This window comes from Peromyscus maniculatus, chromosome 18 (assembly GCF_049852395.1).
Source record: "Peromyscus maniculatus bairdii isolate BWxNUB_F1_BW_parent chromosome 18, HU_Pman_BW_mat_3.1, whole genome shotgun sequence".
NCBI lineage: Eukaryota > Metazoa > Chordata > Mammalia > Rodentia > Cricetidae > Peromyscus > Peromyscus maniculatus.
Window position 1 is genome coordinate 53,476,636 of NC_134869.1, and position 23,659 is coordinate 53,500,294.

Genomic DNA, 23,659 nt, shown 5'->3' on the forward strand with positions numbered 1-23,659 from the left:
AATATACAGTGGCACAGAACAAACATTCTCATTCCAAAGTGAGGAACAGGGTATAGCAAGGAAAATCAGGCAAGAATTAAACCGGTCAGGGCAAACACCAATAGTTCAGGTCTGGGTTGGACTTCTGGGACTTGTAATGGTCATCTGAGCTCCAGAAGGTTTAGACATTCCTGTATCTCCAGTTCTGTCTCCTAAAGCACACACAGCCTTTTTTTTTAGGCCTGTTCTACTGCATGTTGGTAGCTTTCCGTGGTAGATGTCCCATGGTCTTGGAATCTCTGGCATTTTGAGGTCTCCATTGAAAATTAGGTTTTACTTTCATTATTCCGTGGAATGGCTTTCCATGGCCTCCTTACACAGACTCCAACCCTGCTTTACACTGTCTAACCTTTGCAGCTTTCTGGAACCATGAGACAAGTTGCTATGAGCCCCTCAATTTTACATCTTTTGTACTTGTAAAACCAGTGTCACATGTGTGACACTGTCAGATTGTGCTGCCAGCTCCAGATGGAGCCTGGTCCCTTGGAGCACAGACCTCTGTGCCTTCCACACTTACTGTAGCACAAAACTTCCTGAGGTGATTGTTTTTAAACAGGGAACTCCTCAGTTAAGGCTCTCTTTTCAAATAAATTGTATTTTCACGAATTGAAAACTTTGATGGGTAAGGTTTTATTTTAAGGGGATCTTTCCCACTGTTTCTAGAGAAAGTTTCTCTCTAATTGTAAGAGAGCCTCTTTTTAAACAAGTATTTTATTTTTAATATGTTTTTAGTTGAGATAGAATTACATCACACTCCCTCCTCCAGTCCCTCCCAGCTGCTCCTTTAAGTCCCTCCCATGTCCCTCCACCTTTCCACTTGATAGCCTCTTTTCCTTTGGTTATTATACTTTTAGCACCTTGTGCTTTTTCCCTCACCCAAACTGTTAATTTATTCTTTGACAGTTCTACACTTGTAAAGCAATCCAGTCCCATTCACCACCTCACCTGTCCTATTCAACCCCTTCTCTGACCATGTCTCCTTCCCAGTATCATGTGTCTTTGTCTTGTGACTCATTGAGCTTCACCAGGGCCACTCACATGGGCATGGGTGTGGAGCTACCCACCAGATCATGGCTATATTCATTACTGTCTACACTTCTGAAGATGGCTTACTCTCCCCTCGCAGCCATCAACGGCTAATAGATCACAGAGGAGGAACTTGGCCCATGAGCCCTTCTCCCATCTGTAACTGAATGGTGACAGGTCCTGCTCTGTCCTGTGCTGGTAACTGAAACTTCTGCAGATTCCTAAGTGCAGGGCCATGTTGTGCCTAAAAGCATTTCATGCCCCCATTCCTGTCATTTGGCTCTTACATTCTTCCTAACTGCTATTCCACGATGTTCCACGAGTATTGGAAAAGGTGATATGGATATTCCATTGAAGGCTGAGCACCAAACAGTCACCTAGTCTCAGGACCTTGACCAGCTCTTGAGTCTCCACATTCACTGAAAAAATAAGAATTTCTGACCAAGGCTGAAGATGATACCAGTACACTGGTATAATCATAAATATTTACAAGACAGATTGGCAACATGTCCATTTAGCAAAACAGAAGCAGTAGGTTCCTCCCTAGGGCTTATGACCTCTCTAGCCATGGACCTGTGACTAGGACCATAGTACCATGCATGAACTCCCTCCTTCAGAATATGCCTTAAATCCAATCAGAAATCAGTTGTTTGCCCCAATAACAATTATAGCACTATTTCACTACAGCCACATCTTGTCTGGCAGGTTGACCTTGTATCATGCAAGTTAACAGACTGATGAATTTTTTTCCTCCCCAATGGCCTGCAAAGTACCTTCCAACATGGTGAAAGCTATGCAGCATAGATTATGCATCCAGATTTATTTCTCTGTATCATGCATCCAAAGTGTGTGAAGTCTTCAGAAGTAAGGTATTACTATCTGATTCTATTTGCTCTTTCTCACCTGTTGATTTGGATAAATTCACCGAGCAGTAATACAGTCTAAGTGCTAGCTTGTCTTGAAATATCTTCTGCCAACCAAATTAGTCTATTATCTTTAAATTCAACCCTATTAAGTTTCCTGGCACATGGGCAGAATGCAGTCAGATTCTTTGCCAGCATATCATATGAACAGCCCCTTGCTAAGTCCTTGACAGAGTTCTTATTCCCTTCTAAAACCTAATGAGCTGAGCCTCCACTGTCCACACTTCTCTTAGCCTTCTGATCCTTTCACACTACAACCGGAATGTCTCACCAGGCTCTACTTTCTAGCACATTTGTCCTGAATGGCCTAACAACAAAATAGTTGAGCTAATCACAGCAATAGCTCTGATTCTTAGTTAAAAATCTCCACATCAGTTATTTCTTCTCATTTCTGTGACAACATATCAGACAAAAGAAACTAAAGAGAGGAAGGGTTGATTTTCGCTGACATTTTGAGAGTATGGTCCATTAAGACATGGGTGGTGACTGGAGCGTGAGGCAGCTGGTCGTATTGTATCCTCTGTCAGAACGCAAGACGTGAAGAAGGCTCAGGCTCAGCTCTCTTTCTCTGTTGTATTCAGTCCAGGAGCCCAGCTCAGGGAGTAGGGCTGCTCACAGTTAAAGCGGGTCTTCCCACCATCATTAACCTATTCTATAATCCCTCACAGGCATGCTAGATCCTAGGCCATTCTAGATCCTGTCACGTTAGCAATATTAACCGTCACAGGGGTCCTTTAGCTCTTTGTGATAGAGGCCATCCTCTTGATCATGTCTTTGAAAGCTTGAACCACTTGCTTATTCCTCAGAGTGTAGATGAAGGGATTCATGACTGGAGCAACTGAAGTGGTGAGCACTGACACAACCTTGTTTACAGCCACCCCTTCTTTTGCAGATGGTTTAATATAGATGAAAATGCAGCTGCCGTAAGTGATGGAAACAACAATTATATGAGAAGAACAAGTAGAGAAAGCCTTTTTCCTTTGCTGGGCAGATGGGAATCTGAGGATTGTCCTAATGATGTATGTGTAAGACATCACTACACACATTAATGTGAACAGGAGTGTCAGCACAGCCAAGATCAAGACAAACCGCTCTAGTAACTCTGTGTTGGAGCAGGTAATCTTCAGGATGGGAGCAGCGTCACAGCCAAAGTGGTCTATGACATTGGAGTTGCAGAACTCAAGTTCAAAGCCCATGCCGAAAGGTGGGATGACAATGATTAGAGCAATTAAATAACAGCCAATAAGGAACTTGATGCAGACCCTGCTGTTCATGATGGTGGTGTAGTGCAGAGGTTTGCAGATGGCCACATAGCGGTCATAGGACATAGCTGTCAGCAGGAAAAACTCAGTCACACCCAAGACAACAACAAAAAATAGTTGAGTGGCACATGCATTATAGGTGACAGTATTGTCCCCAGATGCCATTGTGTAGAGGAATCTGGGAATGCAGACAGTTGTGAATGAGACTTCCAAAATGGAGAAATTTCGGAGGAAAAAGTACATGGGTGTTTTAAGGTGGCAATCCACCAGTGTGAGAGTGATGATGGTCAGGTTCCCAACCACACTCAATAAATAGGTTAAAAGCAAAAAGATGAAAAGCAGAATTTGAAGATTTGCATCGTCAGTTAGTCCTACCAGGATGAATGTAGTTATTGCCGTATAATTTTTCATCACTGATTCCTGACTGTGGCCTGGTCTGTTTGTAAAAATAAGAGAAATTAGGTTGAGGATAAGGATTTCCAGCATGATGGAGCATTGAGGAAAGACACAAACATTAGCTGAAGGCAAGATATAATTAAAAATTATTTTTTCTTCTCTCAAGCAGTATACCCTGAACATAGCTTCTCCTCCTTCCACTCCTCTTGTTCCCCCTCCACCTCCCCTCTCTTATTACTTGTTAATAAAGTGGTAACTAGAAGTTAATGTGATTTAGATAACTAGCAGTTAATGCTACTTAGACTAATACTGTTGATAATTTCACTGAGAACCAGCCAGACAGCTCTTATAGTTTCTTACTACTGTACTGATACAATATTTTATTTTTTAAATATTAAAGAGCTGGGACATTCTTTGGTTAACAGCTGCCTGGAAATTTCCAGGGTTAATGAATAGAAAAGCACTATCTTTAGTGTGCATTGTTTGTAATGTCATGAAACTAACAGCTCTCGGTGTGGTCATAATCCCAGTTTTACGTTAGGGTGGTGAAGTTAAAATTGTGCTTTCAACCTCTGTTCCTCAATGTCAACCACATTGTCTACTAATTACCTTATGTGTTCTTCCCTTTCTAAAGGACACAGCTTGCCATTCTATGCTAAAGACATCTCTAGAGTATTCTTTTTTTTTTTTTTTTTTTTTTTTTTTTTTTTTGGTTTTTCGAGACAGGGTTTCTCTGTGTAGCTTTGCGCCTTTCCTGGAGCTCACTTGGTAGCCCAGGCTGGCCTCGAACTCACAGAGATCCGCCTGGCTCTGCCTCCCGAGTGCTGGGATTAAAGGCATGCGCCACTAACGCCGGGCTAAGAGTATTCTTTTAAAACAATACATGAGCCCAGCATGGTTATACATGCCCTTTATACAGTCTTTGGAAGGATAAAGCAGAAGAATCAAGTTCAAAGTTGGTCTGGGCTGCTCTGTGAGATCTTTCTCTCTCTCTCTCTCTCTCTCTCTCTCTCTCTCTCTCTCTCTCTCTCACACACACACACACACACACACACACACACACACATACACACACACACATTCACACATTCTCAAACATGTACTTGCACTCATATACACACATACATTCAACACTTATGTTCACAAACACATATTCACACTTTTTCATACTCATACACACCCATCATGAGATCCATTCTTCTACTCAGTGGAATTCTCTTTCCCATGGAATGGAATTCAAGCATCTCTCCTTGGTTTACAGGTCCTTCATGATCACGTTACTGTGTAAAGCTTGCAGTTCATCTTTTGTTTGTCTAGCTGTGTTAGTTTTCAGTTCTTTGAAGACATTAAGGTTCTCTTCACTGAAGGATCTTTACAGATTTTTTCCCTTTTTCTCCAAAATGCTCTGCTTGTATTCTATCATGAATAAATCTTATTTCGAAGGTTTCAGTTTAAGTAAGACCTTGTCAAAATATCCTCCTGGAGAACTATCTATGTTCTAATTACTTACACTGTTATAGAAACACTGCTCTGTTTGTTTACGCTAGGATACTTACTATAATTTTAGGTATATACCCATTTACCTTTTCTTTTCATCCTCTATAGTGAAGCCAGTGAGAATATAGATCATGACTGTTTTTTTTATAAACAATTGAGAATCCAGGAAAGATTATTGCCTTGAGCATAACAGACACCTAGGACATGATTGAGGGAATGAGACCAGACCATTTGCCCTTCAAAGTTGATTGATTACATGCAAAGTACAAGAAGTTGTATTATCAGTCCTTTGACATTTAAGACTTAAAATTTTAATTTTAATTCTTCTCAGTATATTGAGATAACTTTTAGGAGTCAGAAAGATAATCATTTTAGTCACAATCCCTCTAAGTTGTATTATATTATTTTATCTATAATTAAGAAGAAAATTTTATCTCTATGTAAGAATAATAAAATTAATAATTTTAAAGGGCTAGATAATTTGAAGGGCTAGAGAGATGGCTCAGCAGTTAAGAGCAAAGGATGCTCTTCCAGAAGACACAGCTTTGATTCTCAGTACTCACAAGCTTCCAACTGTCTCTAACTCCAGATCCAGATCAGGGGATCCAATACTTTCTTCTAGCTTTTGTGGGCACTAGATATGCATACATGCAGGAAAAACACTCCTAACACTTACAATAAAATTAAAATTAAAAATAAATAATGCTATTTGAGTTTAAGAGTGAAGTGGCAGAAGTGGTCCAGAAGTGAGGAACCCAGCTTTGTTTATCTCTTCCATCTTTTTTCTCTGAAGGAGTGTATCCGAACCCGCTCGAAACATGGTTCTTGAGTCTTCTCTGAGTTTGCTCAGGTCCTTTACATGGAATAGCCTACACTAGGAAAAATGTAGGAATGTTTTTCTTAACTTTTTTCCTGGTTTCTACTTACCTATTAAGAAGAATTATAGGAGATCTAGGGACAAGTTCATTTAATATTTTAAAGACTAATAACTGCACTTATACCACCCATCCTAAGAATATTGAGCCATTTAACATAATAAGAACAGGTTTCTGAGGGAGACCATGGAATATTTGTTTGCTATACTCAACAAACTCTAATTTATAAATCTCTCCAAGGAATAGTAATGACTGCTACCTTGAGAAGGTGGCTACTAAAAGTCGGATGCTGTTAGATTATGTCATTTAATTTTCAACACCAGCTAATCATTGTTTTATAGATGAGGAATCTGGGTCCCGACATACTGCTTTATATCATTGTTTTATAGATGAGGAATCTGAGTCCCGACATACTGCTTTATATCATTGTTTGTAGTAAAGCAGGAAGTGAAGCCAAGCAGTTGGCTACAGAAATTCCACACAAGACCTTTATAAAACACTGCTTACTCAACTGTTTGATTGATTGATTGACTTTTCCTGTTTATTTTTTGAGAAGTGATCAACATTGCCTTAGTTGGGATGTTGGGATGTTTATCAAGTAGCCATTAAGGAATAAATGAATGACTGTGCAGGGTTTCTTATTTTTGAGCTAAGGATCATTGTACAGTGATGGCTGTTATAATAATAATAATAATAATAATAATAATAATAATAATAATAATAAACTGAACAACTGAAATATTTCCTATTTCTTTTGTTCCTAGGATAGAACAGGAATATGCCAGGGGTCCTCAATTATTTTGGAATGTGAATGGTTTAACATGTGTTTCAGGGTATTTTCACAGTGATATTGAGATATATTTCTTCCTGAAATTAGGGAAATATATACCCTCCCCTTTTTTTTGCAGAGAGGAAAAATAGTGCCTATGTCAACATGAGATCAGGTCATACTACAGAGCCCTCTGACCCTGGAATTATAGAAAAGAATCTGACTCAAGTGTAGTACGTGGTTGGAATGTAAGCTGCTTCCTGCCTACGTACTGTAGATTGCTGAGGAAATTACCACACTAGACCAAATGCTGAAGTTGAGAAGCTTACTGGTTACCTTTCCTTGTCTTCTGATCTAGGCACAAGAACCTACATATTGGTCCTCAAAAGCCTAAGCTCGGCATAAGTCTAGTGCATCCATAATATTATAATTTCTGTCTTTTCAAAAATAAACACTCCTAGTGTCCTAGTCACATTTGGAGTATAATAGATAAATTTGTGCCACATAGTTCATTGATTTATTGTGTTATCTTACTAACAGAACATTTTCTTCTCTCAGGTATGGCTTGTGGTACTGATTATGAAATAGAGGGAATTATTTTGGTGGTAGGTATTCATGTTGTATAACAAGAAGTAAACATTAAGGAGACATTTTTGCTATATTGAGAGAATGGGATCTTTCCTAAGATTTCATATATGAGAAACTATATTATCTTCCTAAAAATGTGCTATCTTACCTTTGAAACCCCCCTCCAAAAGCATCTTTCCAAAGTCTTATTAGAACCCATATTTCACTTGTTAGAGAATAGAGTGACATCTTACTGATACATAGAGAGCTACTCCTGTCAAGAAATGTTGTTAGCCATTATTTTAGGACCTGGATTTCTGAAACAAGTCAATGATTTTTGTTCCACAACTTTGAATTACTTGGGTTCTGGATGATAAACAATGAACATGTCTAAGCAAACCATACTCACTGTTCATGGCTTCCACAAAGCAGGCATTTTTTAGCTGCAACATTACCACAGTGCTTTTAATGCACCCAGGAACTTCACTCACTAGCAATGCATCACTCACTAGCACGTCGGTAAATAGGTAGCAAGCTCTCAGGTTTCTACAATTTTCCAGGTCTTCTTCAGATGTCCTTTGCTTTCAATAAACATTAAAAGTCACCAAGTAAAGGATGTTTTCTGACTTTGTTTCTGGAAAAATGCTCATTTATTTCTGTAGCGTTGAAAGAATTTAAGTCCTTGATGATGGTGAGAAAATCACTTTGGTTTGGGCAAAAATCAATGTCTTTGACCTTTACACAGGAAAATAGCTTTCCCTGTAAATTTCATACTAACAGGTAAGGTATAAATTTTATCTGTTGGTCTTCCATAGGAGTTTAGGGATCAACTGACTAAACAAACAAAAGGCCCTCGGGATCCCTGGTTTTAAAAATTAATTAGCAATATAGTCACTAATTAGCAATATAGTAAAATGAAGTTTAGGAGGAAACAATTTAAACAGCTATTATTTGGAACAGAGTCCTTGGAGAAAGATGCAACAATAGAATCAGAGATAGATCATGTGCAAGACAGTGTGTCAGATGAGAAGCACACAGGGAGTTTCTTTCACTTTTCTTCTTACTGCTTGAGGGACTCTTCAATGGAGTTCAAAGAAACCTCTTAGAGATTCCCTGACAGATGCTGGACTTGTGAGACATCGTTAGAAAAAAGCTATCACACTTGAATGTTTTTCCTCACTTCTGGACTCCTCAACCTGAGGCATGTTTTGCTATTCATTTGACTCATTATTAGAAGTTCTTAGGGATCTGAGCACTCACTGCTAAACTGATTTACTTCCTAACCTATAGGCGGGGTGGAAAAGAGCCAAGATTTGGGTTGACATGACAGTTCAAGATGAATTCATTCATATTTTGTGAAGAGTTACTGTTAATGCCAGTTTTATTAAAAATTTGCACCTAGTAAGTTATCAAACCTGATAAATAAATTTGTTATAGTCAACAAATATATAGCTTCCCCCTTTTCTAAATGTGTTGATAGCATAGGTACACAAAGATTTACTAATATTAACCCGCTTTTGCATCACTGACACAAATCCAAGGTTGGTCATCATTCTTTTGACAGAAAAAAGGATAATTTAACAATTGGATATTTTTTATTCAAAATTCCAGCACTGATTTTCTGAGTTGGATTGTTTTCCAGCCCCTCACCCTTTGCTTTGCTATATAGCCTAGAACTGGTCTTGAAGTCTTAATTCTCATGCCTCCAACTCCAGATTATTGGTATTAATTTTTCCTGTGTGTGTGAGATGCATGTGTGCCATGTTTGCATACATGTGGGCACATGTGTATGTATGCACATATATACTTGTGTGCATGCATGTGAAGGTTTGAGGTTCATTCATATTCTACTGCATTTTTACCCTATTCATTGAGGCAAGTTCTCTCATTTAAAATCAGAGCTTGTCCATATGACTAGTGACTACCTTGTTCTGGGGATCCTTTGTTTCTGTCATCCAAGGCTGGAATTTGAGGTCCTGCAGGCCCCCCTGGGTTCTGAGGATCTGAACCCCGATTTTATGTTTACATGTTAAGCACTGTACCACTAAGTCCTCTCCCCACTCTCTAAAATGGAATACCTTATTTACACACGAGTACAAGGGGCCAGTTGTTAGAGAAATGAGAGATTATGATTCAGGGGTGAAAGGTGTTGGTTATTGGAGCAATGTCTTTGTGAGTGGATGTGAAGTCTGTTTCACAGTTGGATGAGGGATGGTCTTAGGAGCATGGGTATTTTGTTCAGTATGTCAAAGAACAATTCTGACTTAGTGAACTAAAGTGTGAAAATAGTGTCTACATGGGCCATGAAGATACCACCATCAGGCCCTCTCCCTGTCAACACCAAAAATGAGAAGAAACCTGTGAGACACAGAGGGAGGTCAGGAAGCAGCGAGTTTTTCTTTATTCCCACTGAGTCATCTGACTGACTGGCAGAATTATTGAAGAGACCAATGTGGCAGTTGGCACTAGACAAGTTTGGCTCAGTTATCAGGGAGGTACTTTCAATTACTTCCTGATTGTCTGGAAAGTCTGAAAAACATGCAATAGGCTAGTGCTTGATGGTATCCCCCACTCACACATATCAATACATAGATAAAATAAATAGACAACTAACTACCAACTAACTAACTGAATGAATGAACGAATGTTAAAAAGAGAAAAAAGAGCATGTGGAATTTAGAGCACAACTCAGAGAGTCCGTTCTCTCTTTGTGCAGTATGGGCCCGAGGATTAAAATTAGGTTGTCAGGATTGGCAGGCAGCATTTATACTCTGAGTCATCTCTCCAGCTCTGAAGTAACATCTTGATTTAAACTTATTTATGAAATAAAAATATTCTCTCTTCACAGAATTAAAAGGCAGAAACATTTGTGTACATAAAAGCACATGTGGTACTTCTAAAAGGTTATTCTGGACTTACAATGGCAAGAATTGAGGAATAAAAATTAACTGTATATCTCTCCAAAAAAGGACCAGTATATAGTTTGATTCTTTTTGTGGATAAACCTTCTTGCTAATCTAGCCAAGGGAATAATTTATTAATGAGTACCTTCCCCATGAACCTGATTAACATAACAAAGTCAGTAGAGTATAGTGGATGCCAGATGTCAATACACATGGTCACGATAGAGTTTATATCGCACTGTGAGAGTTAAAGACATGGAATATTTCTGTTACAGTATGTCTGTTATTGTGAGAGACACATTGGGTATCAGCTTATGTTTGTTTCTATGCCTGTTTTTTGCAGTCACATCAATCCACTTATTCAACAAATGTGCTGTGTTGTGGCCATGCTATTATTTCCATTCCCATTTCTTAGAATAGTGCTTGGCACACATTTGTGTGGAGAACACAAATGCCATCTGGATTTCCTTTCTGCCTGGAGAATACTTACGAGGTTAGCCATTCATGTGGCACTTCAGTGTGTCACCTGTGCTGCTGTTAACCTACAATTGTACATCTCGGTGATTGTCTCATTGCCTTGGGGAAATTTCCTCCTTTTACATTTTCTGTGCTATAGAGCAAAATGCCAAACAAATTTTCAAATATTCAGTAACCTGTGAATGACATGCCAGAGAATTTTTAGGGTTCTCTCTGTTCTTGGGGGAGGTGATTATTAGAACAGAATGCATATTACATTTTTGGAGATTTTTTAAATATCCAAAGTAACATTTTCCCCCCCTGTCTTCAGAATAGGCACTATGGGATCAATTGTGCTAGCAAACAATATGTTCCCTAGGGGCCTTGATACTGGGGTTTAATAATAACTCTTTGTTGCAATCTTAAAGAACAAAGATTAAGTAGGTATTTAAGAGAAGGCATCCCACAGAGACTACTGTGGAAATTGCAAGGGGAGCATTGAGCATAGGTCATTAGCAGGCTGGAGAGAAGACCATCAGGGAGGGAGCAATGGGGTTGGATGTCATCCTGGCATTGAGTGGCCTGCAAAAGAGATTGTTTCTTTATTAGCATGAATCAATTATACAAAGTAATGATCTTCATATGACATTTCAGACACGCTGGTATTCTAGTACCAAAGGTATCTTTAAGATGTCTTCAAATTATATAGAAAGCCACAGGACTTTATTAGCAAAGTAGTTATACAACCGAAGAATTATATTTCTCTTGACCAGACCCCTTTAAAACTGCATCTGCATTATGGTTTTATGGCTTTGTGTTTCTATGGGATTTCCGTCTGTGCAAAGGTGTGGGCCTCTGCATCTGCGGGTGTTTCTTGTGCTTTTTATTTGGTTCTTTTACTTGTCTGTTTTTATCCTGTTCCAGTTTGGTTTTGTTTTAGTTTATGTTATTATTTTTTTTTTTTTTTTTTTTTTTTTTTTTTTTTTTTTTTTTTGGTTTTTCGAGACAGGGTTTCTCTGTGTAGCTTTGCGCCTTTCCTGGAACTCGCTTTGGAGACCAGGCTGGCCTCGAACTCACAGAGATCCGCCTGCCTCTGCCTCCCGAGTGCTGGGATTAAAGGCGTGCGCCACCACCGCCCGGCATTAGTTTATGTTATTATTTTTTAAATGCCCATTTTTAACGAGAAAGAGAAACAAAGGGTGTGATTTGGATGGGAAGTGAGGTGGGGAATTCTGGTTGGGGGAATCTATAATCAGAGTATTGAATGAAAAAATATATTTTCAATAAAACATTTAAGAAGGAGTTTTAGATTACAGAGCAATTGAGACAATAATACAGAGGAGTCTTACCACATGCCACATGCTCAATTTCTCCTACTAATGACACCTTATATTATTTTGATGTGTTTTTTTGTAACTAATCAACCAGCACTGATAAGTTATTGTTAAATAAATCCGTCATTTATTCAGATTTTTAAAAGCTTTTACCCAGTAGACTTCTCTATTCTCTTTTCTCACTTTCAATGATCTTGATAGCTTTGAGGAGTCTTGGTCAGATATTTTGTAGGATGATCCACAATTGGTTTGTCTGAGGTTCTGGAGAAGAAGCCCACAGAGGTAAAGTGCTGTTTTAAATACATTGTGGCAGGAAATCTGAAGATCAACTTCTGATCAATTAGTGAACTTTTAAAACTTGGAAGCTAGAAGGTTTTGGAAGAGTTTAAGAAAATAATATTTAAGGATGATAAACCCCATGTATTAGGAAGAATAATATTGAGAAAAAATTAGAAGCAGGATATCTTTTTAAAATAGTGTTTCCCTCTTTTTCTTTTTTCATTAAGAAATTTTTTATTCATTTTACATACCAATCACAGATCCCCCTCTCACCCATCCTCCCACTCTCCCTCACCTTTCCCCCTCAACCTACCCCCTATCCCCTCCTCCCAAGGTAAGGCCTCCCATGGGGAGTCAGCAGAGCCTGGTACATTCAGTTGAGGCAGGACCAAGCCCCTCCCTGCTGCATCAAGGTTGTGCAAGGTGTCCCACTATAGTGCTGCATAATCCTGAGGTTTTCAGAAAAGAAACAAAATTCTCCACTAATCTTCATTGAGAAACTGGGTGTTAATCAGAGGTTGACCACAGCTGCTGATGCTGGAGGCCCCAGAGTCCTGGATCACAGGCAGGTAGTAGATGTGGGGCTGAGGATGGACAGCAGTGCTTCTGAGTCTCCCATCTGAGAAACAGGGAATCTCCCTGGGACATCACAGGCAATGGGTTTCTTTGAAGCTGTGCAGAAGAAAAAGGTGCTGGGCCCCAAAAAGCCAGCTCATGCATCAGGGGTAGATCCTGATCCTATTGCCAGGGTCCCGTTAAACAGACCAAGCTACACAACTTTCTCGCTTATGCAGAGGGCCTAGTCCTGTCCAATAAAGGCTCCACAGGTGTTGGTCTAAAGTTCATGAGTTCCCACTAGCTTGGTTTGGTTGTCTCTGTAGAGCTCCGGGAGTCTAGTCAAAGAGAGGAAAGAGGGATTCTATGAGCTAGGGGCATCAAGATCATGATGGGGAAATCTACAGAAGCAGTATATCTTTAGGCAGCTTTCAACAGACTAACGGGGAGATTAGGACTTTAGGTTAATACTCTAACAGACTTGACAGGAATATGACACATGAGTGAGAAGGTTTTCTTTCCCCATGGATATACCCTTTCAAGAAAAAAATTATTGTTTAAGCAATATTCTTTTATTTTTGAGATTATAATTACATCATTCTCCCTTTTTCAAATTCATGGCCTCTTTCTTCATTAATTGCTGTTACATGTATATATGTATATACATAGATATTCCTAACTATAATCTTCCCAGTCTGTACAATGTTACATATATGCATGTTTTCAGGGATGATCATTTCATATTGATAACCAATTAGTATGCTCTTCTCTGAGGAAGACTGTTTCTCTCATTCTCAGCAATCCTTAGTTGCCAGTAGCAGAAAAACTTTTTGTTGGAAGAAACTGGTAATTCTGAGGGGGTATAGAAGGAAGAGTTAATATCAGAGTGGCATAGACACATACCTTTGGAGATATGCATGGAAAAATTAGCTATTTCAATATGAAATTCTAATCTTTATGTAAAAGTTAACACTACAAAGTTCTGAATATTTTGGTTTATTAAACTTGGTACGGTTTCAGTCGTGACTGGATTTGATGTAACAGTGACCTTAGTTATTGATGTTCTGTATCTATCCCTGCCCATGAGTGCTCTGTGCTAAAGACAGCACAATGTGGCCTGATTTGCATTTCCTCTTATTGAGTAGGTGATCAAGAGGAGAATGCCCCATTTTCTAGAACACATGTAGATGGTTGCCTTTTCTGAACCTAATTAATTTCAAACATTTATCACATCTAAATATACTTGGTTCTTGAATGGCGGTTGGACAGGATTAAAAAAAAATCTTAAAATTTTTTCCTTTTGTGTTTTGAAGGTCTCTGTGCTCAGGATGGTCATGAACTTGCTGTGTAGCCTAGGATGAATTTGCTAACTAGCCCAGCCTGGAACTCCTGACCTTCTTGCCTCTGTAACCACAGTGCTGAGACTGCATGCCTGGCTATAAGATTCTTTAGAATATTCTTAGCTTACACTGTTGTCCAAAGCAAATAAGGAGATCAACCATTTTTAAACACTGCTTGCTAAGCATTCACACTTCAGGTGTAATCATTAACACAGCTGCTAACTAAATATGCAGATCCTGCAGATGTGTGCTTAATTATCAAAAGGAAGCCTGAGGACATTAGTTATGTTTTGTCAATATTTTAGAAATTTTAAATATGAAAAGAAGAAATTTTTTTGGAGAACAATCTTATTTTCTTTGAATATTTTTGTAGTATAAAAGAGGATTATACCTTTAATATGTCCATGACCTTATTTAGAAAATACTTGAGCAATTAAAGGATGTTTGGTAGGAATAAATAATAGCTGTGCACACTCTATGAAGGCACAAAGCTTTATTTTTACAATTACAAAACATACAAACAATGAGAAGACTTTATCACTTTATAACATTTCAATAATTTGATCTGAGCTACTTTTATGATGTTTACTGGTTCTCGAACCACCTCCCCAAACACATCCATGATTTTCACTATTTACCCAGAAAAAAAATTTAAAATATGAGTATTCCATCACAGAAAATACTTACACAAGGCACAAGCTCCAGGAATTAAAGACGGGAACATAACATTTTTTTTTTCATATACCACTTTGCACATATCTGTGATGATGCAATATTCTGAAAATGCCTCTTCCATCCTAAGAGACTGGTACTGTTGTGGGACTTCACAGCTAGAGTTAACAATATACCTTGAAGTGGCTAAAGACTTAAGACTGCTCTCCTACTGTGTACTCAAACTGTTTGATTAAACTGCCTGTAAGAGAACAATGTAAGAACCAACCTTACTTGCCTTGGATTTTCCACATGACTGACTTTTACCACCCTAGCTAATGCATAGCTGCAATCTTAAGCTATGTATTCTCCAATGCTCTTGACCCAGATAATGCATGTGTATCATTTGCTGAAAACAACAAACATGAGTTGTACACAACTTCCTGAAACCTACTGTAAAGGTTGAAAGCAGCCATTTATGGATATTGGTTGATAAACAACGCTTGTTATCTGTATTGGTTGGGATCAGACAGAGCCAGTGACTTAATCCCTTTAAAACTCTGTTAAAAGTTTTCTGTAAAGTATTCTATTCCTCCCCAATGTGATGTTTCTGTGCTGTTCAATATAGTCAGAGTGAAGCCCTCTGTTGGGGACAGACAGACAGACACACATGACACATACAAGAACACATAGCTCATCTTTCTCTCTTACACACATACATACACACACACAGGAGGAGGAGGAAGAGGAGGAGAGAGAGAATCACATAGACATACATAGACATACACACACACAGAAAGAAACACACAGGTACAACCACGCAGACAGACAGACACACACAGAGACAGATACTGATGCAGACACAGATGCAGACTAATGCAACTGACATACAAATGGAAGATACAGAGAGCATGATGTAGGGAGTTCAAATTTGGTTTTGTTCTTGCTTAAATGACATCAAGGGAAAGTGCTTTTATTTCTTTCCTTAATGTGGCACCAATGCATTATTGGTGACTCAGAGTCAATCACTAATACATGCAATCTTCACACATATTTAAGAAATTACCTTGATCTTTCATCTTCCTTCTCACATATTCAATAACACCTGTCTTTGTCACCAAGAAAGTTCAAATGTCAGGTCCATCTCAAAGGCGTGTTCAGTTCCCGACTCCATCCTTCTTTATAAATTTTCAACAAATCTAACTGAATAGTCTCATTTACTTTTGCTTTTAATTAAGGTATTTAGATTTAGAACACTACCTTGCACAGTGGGGCTCTTCAGAGGAGCATATCACACAGATACACATGAACTTGGATACTGATATACTGATAGCACCAGATCAACCATCCCTAAAATGCCTGAGTTAGCAGCTGAGAGATGAGCTGAACTTCAGTTCTTTGATCGTGGCCAGCTTGTTATAGAAGATGAGATAACAAGACAGGAGGGAAAGATGCTTGGTCTTAAAGAGAAGGGTGCACAGGTGTCCTTCAGCAGCGGCAGGCCTGCCAGCACCCCTTCATGTGTGTTATGAGACAAACCAGTGAAATATCAACAGCTGAAAGTTGTTACTCCTTGCCTTGGAACTTTGATCCTATTGAAATGTGGTATAGGTCTTTAAAAGAGAGTCTTTAGTTATTCTTGATGAGTCAGGATAGAGATTAAAGTATTCCCAAGAAGTGAGACATGATTTAGTGAGTGAGACATGGCTATTTAGATCCCACATCTTGAGAAGGCCAGACGACCAGAGACACAACTCTTATTATTTGTATGTCTACTGTATGGCATTGGGAATTTATGTAATCTAATCTTTGAAGAATGCAATAATTGAAGGAACAATTCTAAGTAAAATAGACTTAAAAGAAGGTGAAGCAATTTACATGATTTTTCATTTTTGGATTATAAGAGGAAACTGTTCTTAGGGAAAAATTACCTCAATGAATCTATGTCATAGGAGGACACACATTGTCAAGTTAGTGAATGCTGCTCGTGGTTACTTAGATTTAAATTCGGGTTAGCCTAGAAAACTTACTTCTTTGTGAGAAACACAATTCGTTTTACTGTGTCTTTGAAAGCTTCTTTCACTTGTTTGTTTCGAAGTGTATAAATGAATGGGTTAAGCAATGGGGCGACGGATGTTGTGAGCACAGACACAACCTTATTGATAGCCACCCCTTCCTTAGCTGAAGGTTTAATGTAGATGAAAATGCAGCTGCCATAGGTGATAGAAACCACAATCATATGGGAGGAGCAAGTGGAAAAGGCTTTTTTCCTTTGTTGGGCAGAAGGGAACTTTAAAATGGTCTTGATTATGTATGTGTAGGACAGAACAACACACACTAGAGTAATAATGAGTGTCAGTATGGCAAAAGCCAAGACAATTTTCTCTATGAACACTGTGTCTGAGCAGGTTATCTGTAGAATGGGAGAGGCATCACAGCCAAAATGATCGATCACATTGGAGTCACAGAACTCCAGCTGGAGGCCTATGCCAAGAGGCGGGAGGATGATCAACAGGCCAGCACACCAACAGGACAGGACGAGAACTGTGCACACTCGGTTGTTCATGATGGTGGTGTAGTGCAGGGGCTTGCAGATGGCCACATAGCGGTCATAGGACATGGCAGCGAGGAGGAAAAACTCTGTTGCTCCAAAGAGGACAACGAAAAACAACTGAGTAGCACAAGCATTGTAAGTCACAGTATTATCTCCTGTAGCCATCATGTGCAGGAATCTGGGGATGCAGACAGTGGTGAATGAGACTTCTAAGAAAGAAAAATTTCGGAGGAAAAAATACATGGGTGTTTTAAGATGAGGATCTAAAAGAGTGAGAGTGATAATGGTGAGGTTCCCGGCCACGCTCAACATGTATGTGAGAAACAAAAATACAAAAATTAGAACTTGTAGTTTCGGGTCATCTGTCAATCCCAGCAGGATGAATGTTGTTATTGTCGTACGATTTCTCATCCCTGTCTTTTGCCAAGTCATGAGTGTTGGGTCCTGAAGGGAGAAGTGTTAGAAGAAGCTGGTGGTGTAACCTGAGTAAAGGCATCCCAGCCAGGGAGCCAATATGCACACAATTGTTTTCACTTGACAATCAATTTGTTAATACAGCTATACTATTGGTGTCCTAATTGGTGGCTTCCATGTAAATATCTGTATTGATCTTATGTCTATAATTCTCTGACATTTCTACATTCTAACATTTCTAACGATGCCAACTAAAAACCAAACAAAACATAAATCATTTGTATGCATAGCATACAATTTCTTAGCTCCATTGTCTCAAGGCATAGACTGTTCCTTAATCCTCCTAAAAGACAACTCTGGAGCTGTTTACTTCCCTTTTATCTTTTTAAAATTTTCTTCATTCCCACCACCCTGCAATGCTCTATTTCTCAAACCAAGAAACTTCTACTAATTGGGATTTTAAGTCGATCATCTTATGTTGTTGTCATTAATTTTAACAGTAGCATTTCATTTTAAAATGGCAACTTTGTTATTTGAATTTCAGATTAATCCTAAAAAAGGAGATTAAAAGTAAAATACAATGTTATGCTTTTGGTTTATCATTCCTGTATTTGGCAATAGAAAGCATTTCTTTAGTCAGTTTTGGGACTTTTTAGGTAGAAAGTTTTTTGAGATCTCTGAAGTGGTGAATATGTAAGACAACATGTTCTAGAATTTGAACATAAACCTGATGTAGTCCTATTGTAATGCTTTAGGTAAAGGGTGGAGCTAGAAGGGTGGTCTGCAGTATTATCCACCTGATAGCCCTGACCTTTTAGTCATACCTATTCTTTTGTTTCCCTCCTTAGATCATTCTTCCCACTACCCCACCAACCATTTTCTAATCTTTTTTGCTATTTTCAGATTTTTGTTAAGCTATCATCTATGTATGTATGTATGTATGTATGTATGTATGTATCTATCTTTATCTATGTATCTATGTATCTACCATCCACCCATCTATCTATCATCTATCATATCTATCTATCATCTATCTATCTATCTATCTATCTATCTATCTATCTATCTATCTATCTATCTATCTATCTATCATCTATCACCATCATCATCTATCATCTCTCTATCATATGTATGTATGTATGTATGTATGTATGTATCATCTATCATGTATCTATCTATAATCTCCCATCCATCTATCTGCCTGCCTGCCTGCCTACCTACCTACCTACCTTAATCAACCAAACATATAGGAGCCCTGGGCTCATATAAACCAGTCTTTGTAAACAAATGACAAAAACACCATACCTTTCTCTTTGGCATTCATCACTGTCCATTTTAGCACTTCCAAGCAGTCCAAGTGTTTCTCTACTCAAATTTATATTTTTCAGGAATGTAAGTATAATATTGGTTCAGTCATATCTCCTTTTCTTTATGTCAATACTTAACCTTTATTGAAATTTGTTTTTAAGCAGCTTTTTTTCTCAGATGTCCACTCTGTAAAAGAAAATGTAGCAGGCTTTCTTGGACTGCCAGCTCCCAAATCATGACACAGAGATTTATTATTAATTATGAATGCTCGGCCTTAGCTTTAGGCTTGTTTCTAGCTAGTTTTCCCCCCTTTAACTTAAATTGATCCATCTCTAGTAATCTATGTGCTACCCTGAGTCTTGTTTATCTCATCTATATACTGTCCATCCTGCTTTCCTGCTTCCTCCATCTGTCTCGCCCCCATCTGTCTGTCTGTCTGTCTGTCTGGCTCCCCTCTTCTCTCTGCCGGCCAGCCCCACCTAATTTCTTCACTGCTTAGCTATTGGCAGCTTTTTATTATCAGCTTTTTATTAGATCCGTCAGGTGCCTTAGGTAGGCAAGGTGAAACAGAAACACATCTTTACATAGTTAAACAAATTCATCATAAACAAATGCAACACATCTTTACATAGTTAATTCTATTCCATAACAAGAAAATGTGATGAATTCATTCTCATAAGAATAACAGTAGTTCATAATAAATAATACACTAATTTATAGTTTTCTTTGTATTATTGGTAGGAATTAAATATCCAATGAGCACTTTTAGGTTAATTCAAGGGCTTATTGATAAACCATACAAACTTTATTAGTGGAAAAAATTAATTTCTTATGTTTTAAAACATCCACCCCAGTTGTACCAAATGTGTGCCTTCCCAGCTGAGCATCAAAGATTCTGTAGATTTCTTATTTTTCTTATTGTTCAAATAAATATACAACATTTATTCACTCATCTAAATTCTTAACAAGCATCTGTTATTTACAGAGCATAACACTGAGATTAGGAACAAGTTATTCCCAAAAGGATCTTGCAGGCTATGACAGTGGCAGATAATATTTCATTTTCCATGTCATAGCAACACAAGATTGCAGCAAACAATCTTAGTTTGGATTTAGGGTAGGGTGATTCCATGAGTGTGTCTTGAAACTTGCTCTTCGTTATCCTGGTAGCCATTCATAATTTCTTCCATTCATTCAGACTGATCTTCTACCATATTTGGCAACCAACACTGTCACCAAAATCCTAGTTAGCAAGGTACGGTACTCACTGTTCATAGACATGATTTTGGGACAGGGAAGAGTACCCCTCTCCTTGACTAAGGGAGAGAGCATCTTGCTATGTACTTGCTTGAGCGAGACTGACAGACTGAGCACAGGGCTAGATCAGATTTCTTTCTAATTTTCTTTCCTGTTGCCTTTCCTTCTTCCCCTTTTATCTCCATTTAATTGTACGATGCTTAAAAACTTTACAACGGCCTTTGGCACGCTCATTCCAGCCCCTTCCCCTACAGCATACCTTCCTTCCTATCAGGACTTTTATTCCTCTATTTCCTAGGAATGGCCTCTGGTCATGACCACAGAGGTATTTTATAATGATTAGTTTAACATTTAATGTGTTTGGCATAGTAATGTGTCAGATTTCAGGACTTGTGTTTTAATGCACGATGCTTGTTCAGCCGACACTACTTCTGACAGTGCTGTTAAGTATTGTGGTAGTGGATACTTTGACTTCACTTTATATACTAGCAAGCATGCCTGTGGTCTATGTTAGGCTAGAAAAAAAATTTCCTGAGAGATGGAGAGTTATTTATTTTTGTAGTTGGGATCAAATGTATCTTGAAACAATTTCATTCAACGAATAACAACCTTTGCCTCGCCCATGTAAATGTTGTTTCAACTAACATTAAAGACATTTCCCAGGGGTTTAACCCATGCAACACCACATTGTTAGTGTGGGAGTTCTAAGAACATTTAAGACTCAGTTTCTTTCCTTCTCAGATTCTCTACTTATTGAGTTTTAAAATATATTTGAGGTATTTTTATCTTAATTATAAATGTAAGTATGATTGTTTAGGCTCTAGAAGAGTTGGAATGCTGCATCTCCCCCCACAAAGGGATAAAATGATATTAGTACTTGCTGGGGATGGGAGTCTTCGAATATTATTTTTTACATGGGTACTGTTTGGATTCTTTGACAATAGTAGATTTTTTGGGAGGTAGTGAGTATTTCCCCATAGTTTTTATATTTCTATTAAGTCCTAACTGTCTTATCAACTGGTCCTTATAGTTAGGAGAAGGCCACTGCAGGAAAATTCCAGCTTTGCGTTTGCTCAGACTAACAGTTTATCAGAAATGATTGCTGACTGCTTCCCCGCCCCCGCTTTTCTGAAGTATCAGTTGCAATGAAATGAGTTCTAAATTTTAAATCTGTTTGCTCTCTGCCTTTATTTCTGAGAATATGGAAAAGTATATCACAACAACTCACACTTGCTTTTTGATGGCTGTTCATCAGAGGTCCTTGAGAGAAGCACAGTCTGTGGAGCAGGAGCTGGTGAGGAGGCTTTCTGTCCCCAATCACAGTTCATCACATCACCACTCACTTCAGTCTTCACATAAACATGCAACACTTTCTCTCTCCTGGCAATGGACAGTTTTAAGCTAGATTTTCATTGCTCCTTCTCTAATGAGATCAGTCTTAGTTCCCTTCCCTCTTGCCACATCTAAAATTACAACTTACACTAGATTTCTCAGCACTCTCTCTGTTCAAAGAATGAGTGGTCTTAAGTAACAGGGTAAGTCCTAGCCTGTCAGAGATGCTCATCCAATGTTTTAGCAACCCTAGACGCTCATTCTAGGACTGGGGGTGGGGAGGGAGCAGAGACAGGCTTCCCTGTAATTTCTGTAACAGCAACGATTGTTTTATATTGTTACCAGCACACACAGAGTGACTGCATGAACAACAAAACAGTCCTCAGTGACTCAATTTCAGAAGTTACTAACAGGTTGATGGTGATGTAATCAACACTGTGAAAATTTGTAGAGCAAAGGGACAATGTCCTCTGAGACACTGAGAGTGGTTTAATGTCATCTGACTTCTGTTTGGGTTTCTCCATTGAGTACATATTTCTCTTAGGATTATCTTCTTACTGTGTAGCTAAGGATAACCTCAAACTTCTGATTCTGCCTCTATCTCTGAGTGCTTGGGATTGGAGGCATGCTCTACCATGCCCAGTGTATATTATATATAATTTATATTTGACACAAATCTAACACAAAATGAAATATTTACTCTCAAATAAAGTAAAGAAAAATCCTTGTTTTATAGATTTAAATATTAAAAAGCAGAGAACTGACCAGTAATAATGCCTTACAGCTCTGATGGAAGATGACAGTTTACTTTAATTCAAAGATTTCATTTCCTTGGCAAACCACATTTTGGCTTTCCCCCAGTACTTCAGAGGCTCATCAACATTGAGACTTCAAACGTTGTGGTTCCCCCATGATACCTGGATTGAATTTTCATAATATCCCTTACTGTTTGTATTTTTTAGATAAGCAACAAAACGACTTTAGATATTTAAAGCCACAGAGTTTTTTCTTTCCAAATCCCGAGATTAAAATTGATCAGCATCATGGTATTTGCCCTGACCTATTACTACACAGTGAAGATGAATAAAGTTTATTTTCTTTGGCTGTTTCTTTGCTTCTTACCTTGGTCTTTGTGTTAAAGAATAAAGCAGCTGCCTATAGGCATGCTCCTGCTGCCCTCAACGAAGGAGACATCTCTACTGTCCCCTCAGTTTACTCAGCACTGCTCCGCTGACAGTTTTCACATGACCAAACTATGTCATATCACTCCTGACTTCCTGCATTTGGAAGATGTTGTTCGAATTTTTTTTTCTGGAGAAAGGGATAGGCTGTAAAAAGAAAAAATGAGATACTTCCTTATTGAGCAAAAAATTGAAGAGTATTTTAATGGGTTATGGCTGAAACTGACAATTTTCTGAATCACATTTTTTGTCTGATTTGATCCAAAGTTACTGAATGTTAATTTTATTGATTGTAGTAAAGTGTTCAGATAGAACACTGTCCATCTTCCTTATCGACGGCATGACTGTGTGACTAAGATCAAGACTAATAACATCTCTATAATTATTTTAATCATCATGTTGTAGAGTCATACACATCTCTGATAAAGGCTACTTTAGCTGCATTTCACATTTTTGCTCTACAAATTCTGATGATCTTCTAAATACCCTTTACAGAAATCCATTTTTTTTTCCTAGAAACTTACTAAGTAGTTTTGGTAAGAGTATAAATACTGCATTTCTTTATGATGTTTCACACATGTGTGTCATTGTACTTTGCCGCTCATCACTCCCTCTTGTCTCCCTCCCTCATCCTACTGGTCTCCTCCTCCTCCAAATAGTCCCACTTCTGATTTCATGTCATAAATCTTTTTAAACTGACTTGTTTAATTCCATTTGATCAGAAAACATGCTTTATATAAT

General features: G+C 38.3%; 2 protein-coding genes across 2 annotated transcripts; both read right to left on the reverse strand.

The window, feature by feature from the left end:
* Nucleotides 1-769: 769 nt before the first annotated feature.
* LOC102904835 (olfactory receptor 6C2-like) lies at nucleotides 770-8,117 on the reverse strand. Its single transcript, XM_076554409.1, has 2 exons — nucleotides 7,764-8,117; nucleotides 770-3,686 (listed from the first exon to the last, which is right to left on the reverse strand). Exon 2 carries the CDS (start codon nucleotides 3,659-3,661, stop codon nucleotides 2,723-2,725), a length of 939 nt encoding a protein of 312 aa, XP_076410524.1. The 5' UTR covers nucleotides 3,662-3,686; nucleotides 7,764-8,117; the 3' UTR covers nucleotides 770-2,722.
* Nucleotides 8,118-16,898: 8,781 nt separating this feature from the next.
* On the reverse strand, nucleotides 16,899-17,837 carry LOC102905141 (olfactory receptor 6C2-like). Its single transcript, XM_006996149.2, has one exon. The coding sequence runs from the start codon at nucleotides 17,835-17,837 to the stop codon at nucleotides 16,899-16,901; it is 939 nt and encodes a 312-aa protein (XP_006996211.2).
* Between the last annotated feature and the right edge of the window lie 5,822 nt (nucleotides 17,838-23,659).

Bases quoted from the DNA above. Each gene is read 5' to 3' on its own strand.
- LOC102904835 (XM_076554409.1), bottom strand. From the start codon at position 3,661: ATGAAAAATTATACGGCAATAACTACATTCATCCTGGTAGGACTAACT.
- LOC102905141 (XM_006996149.2), bottom strand. From the start codon at position 17,837: ATGAGAAATCGTACGACAATAACAACATTCATCCTGCTGGGATTGACA.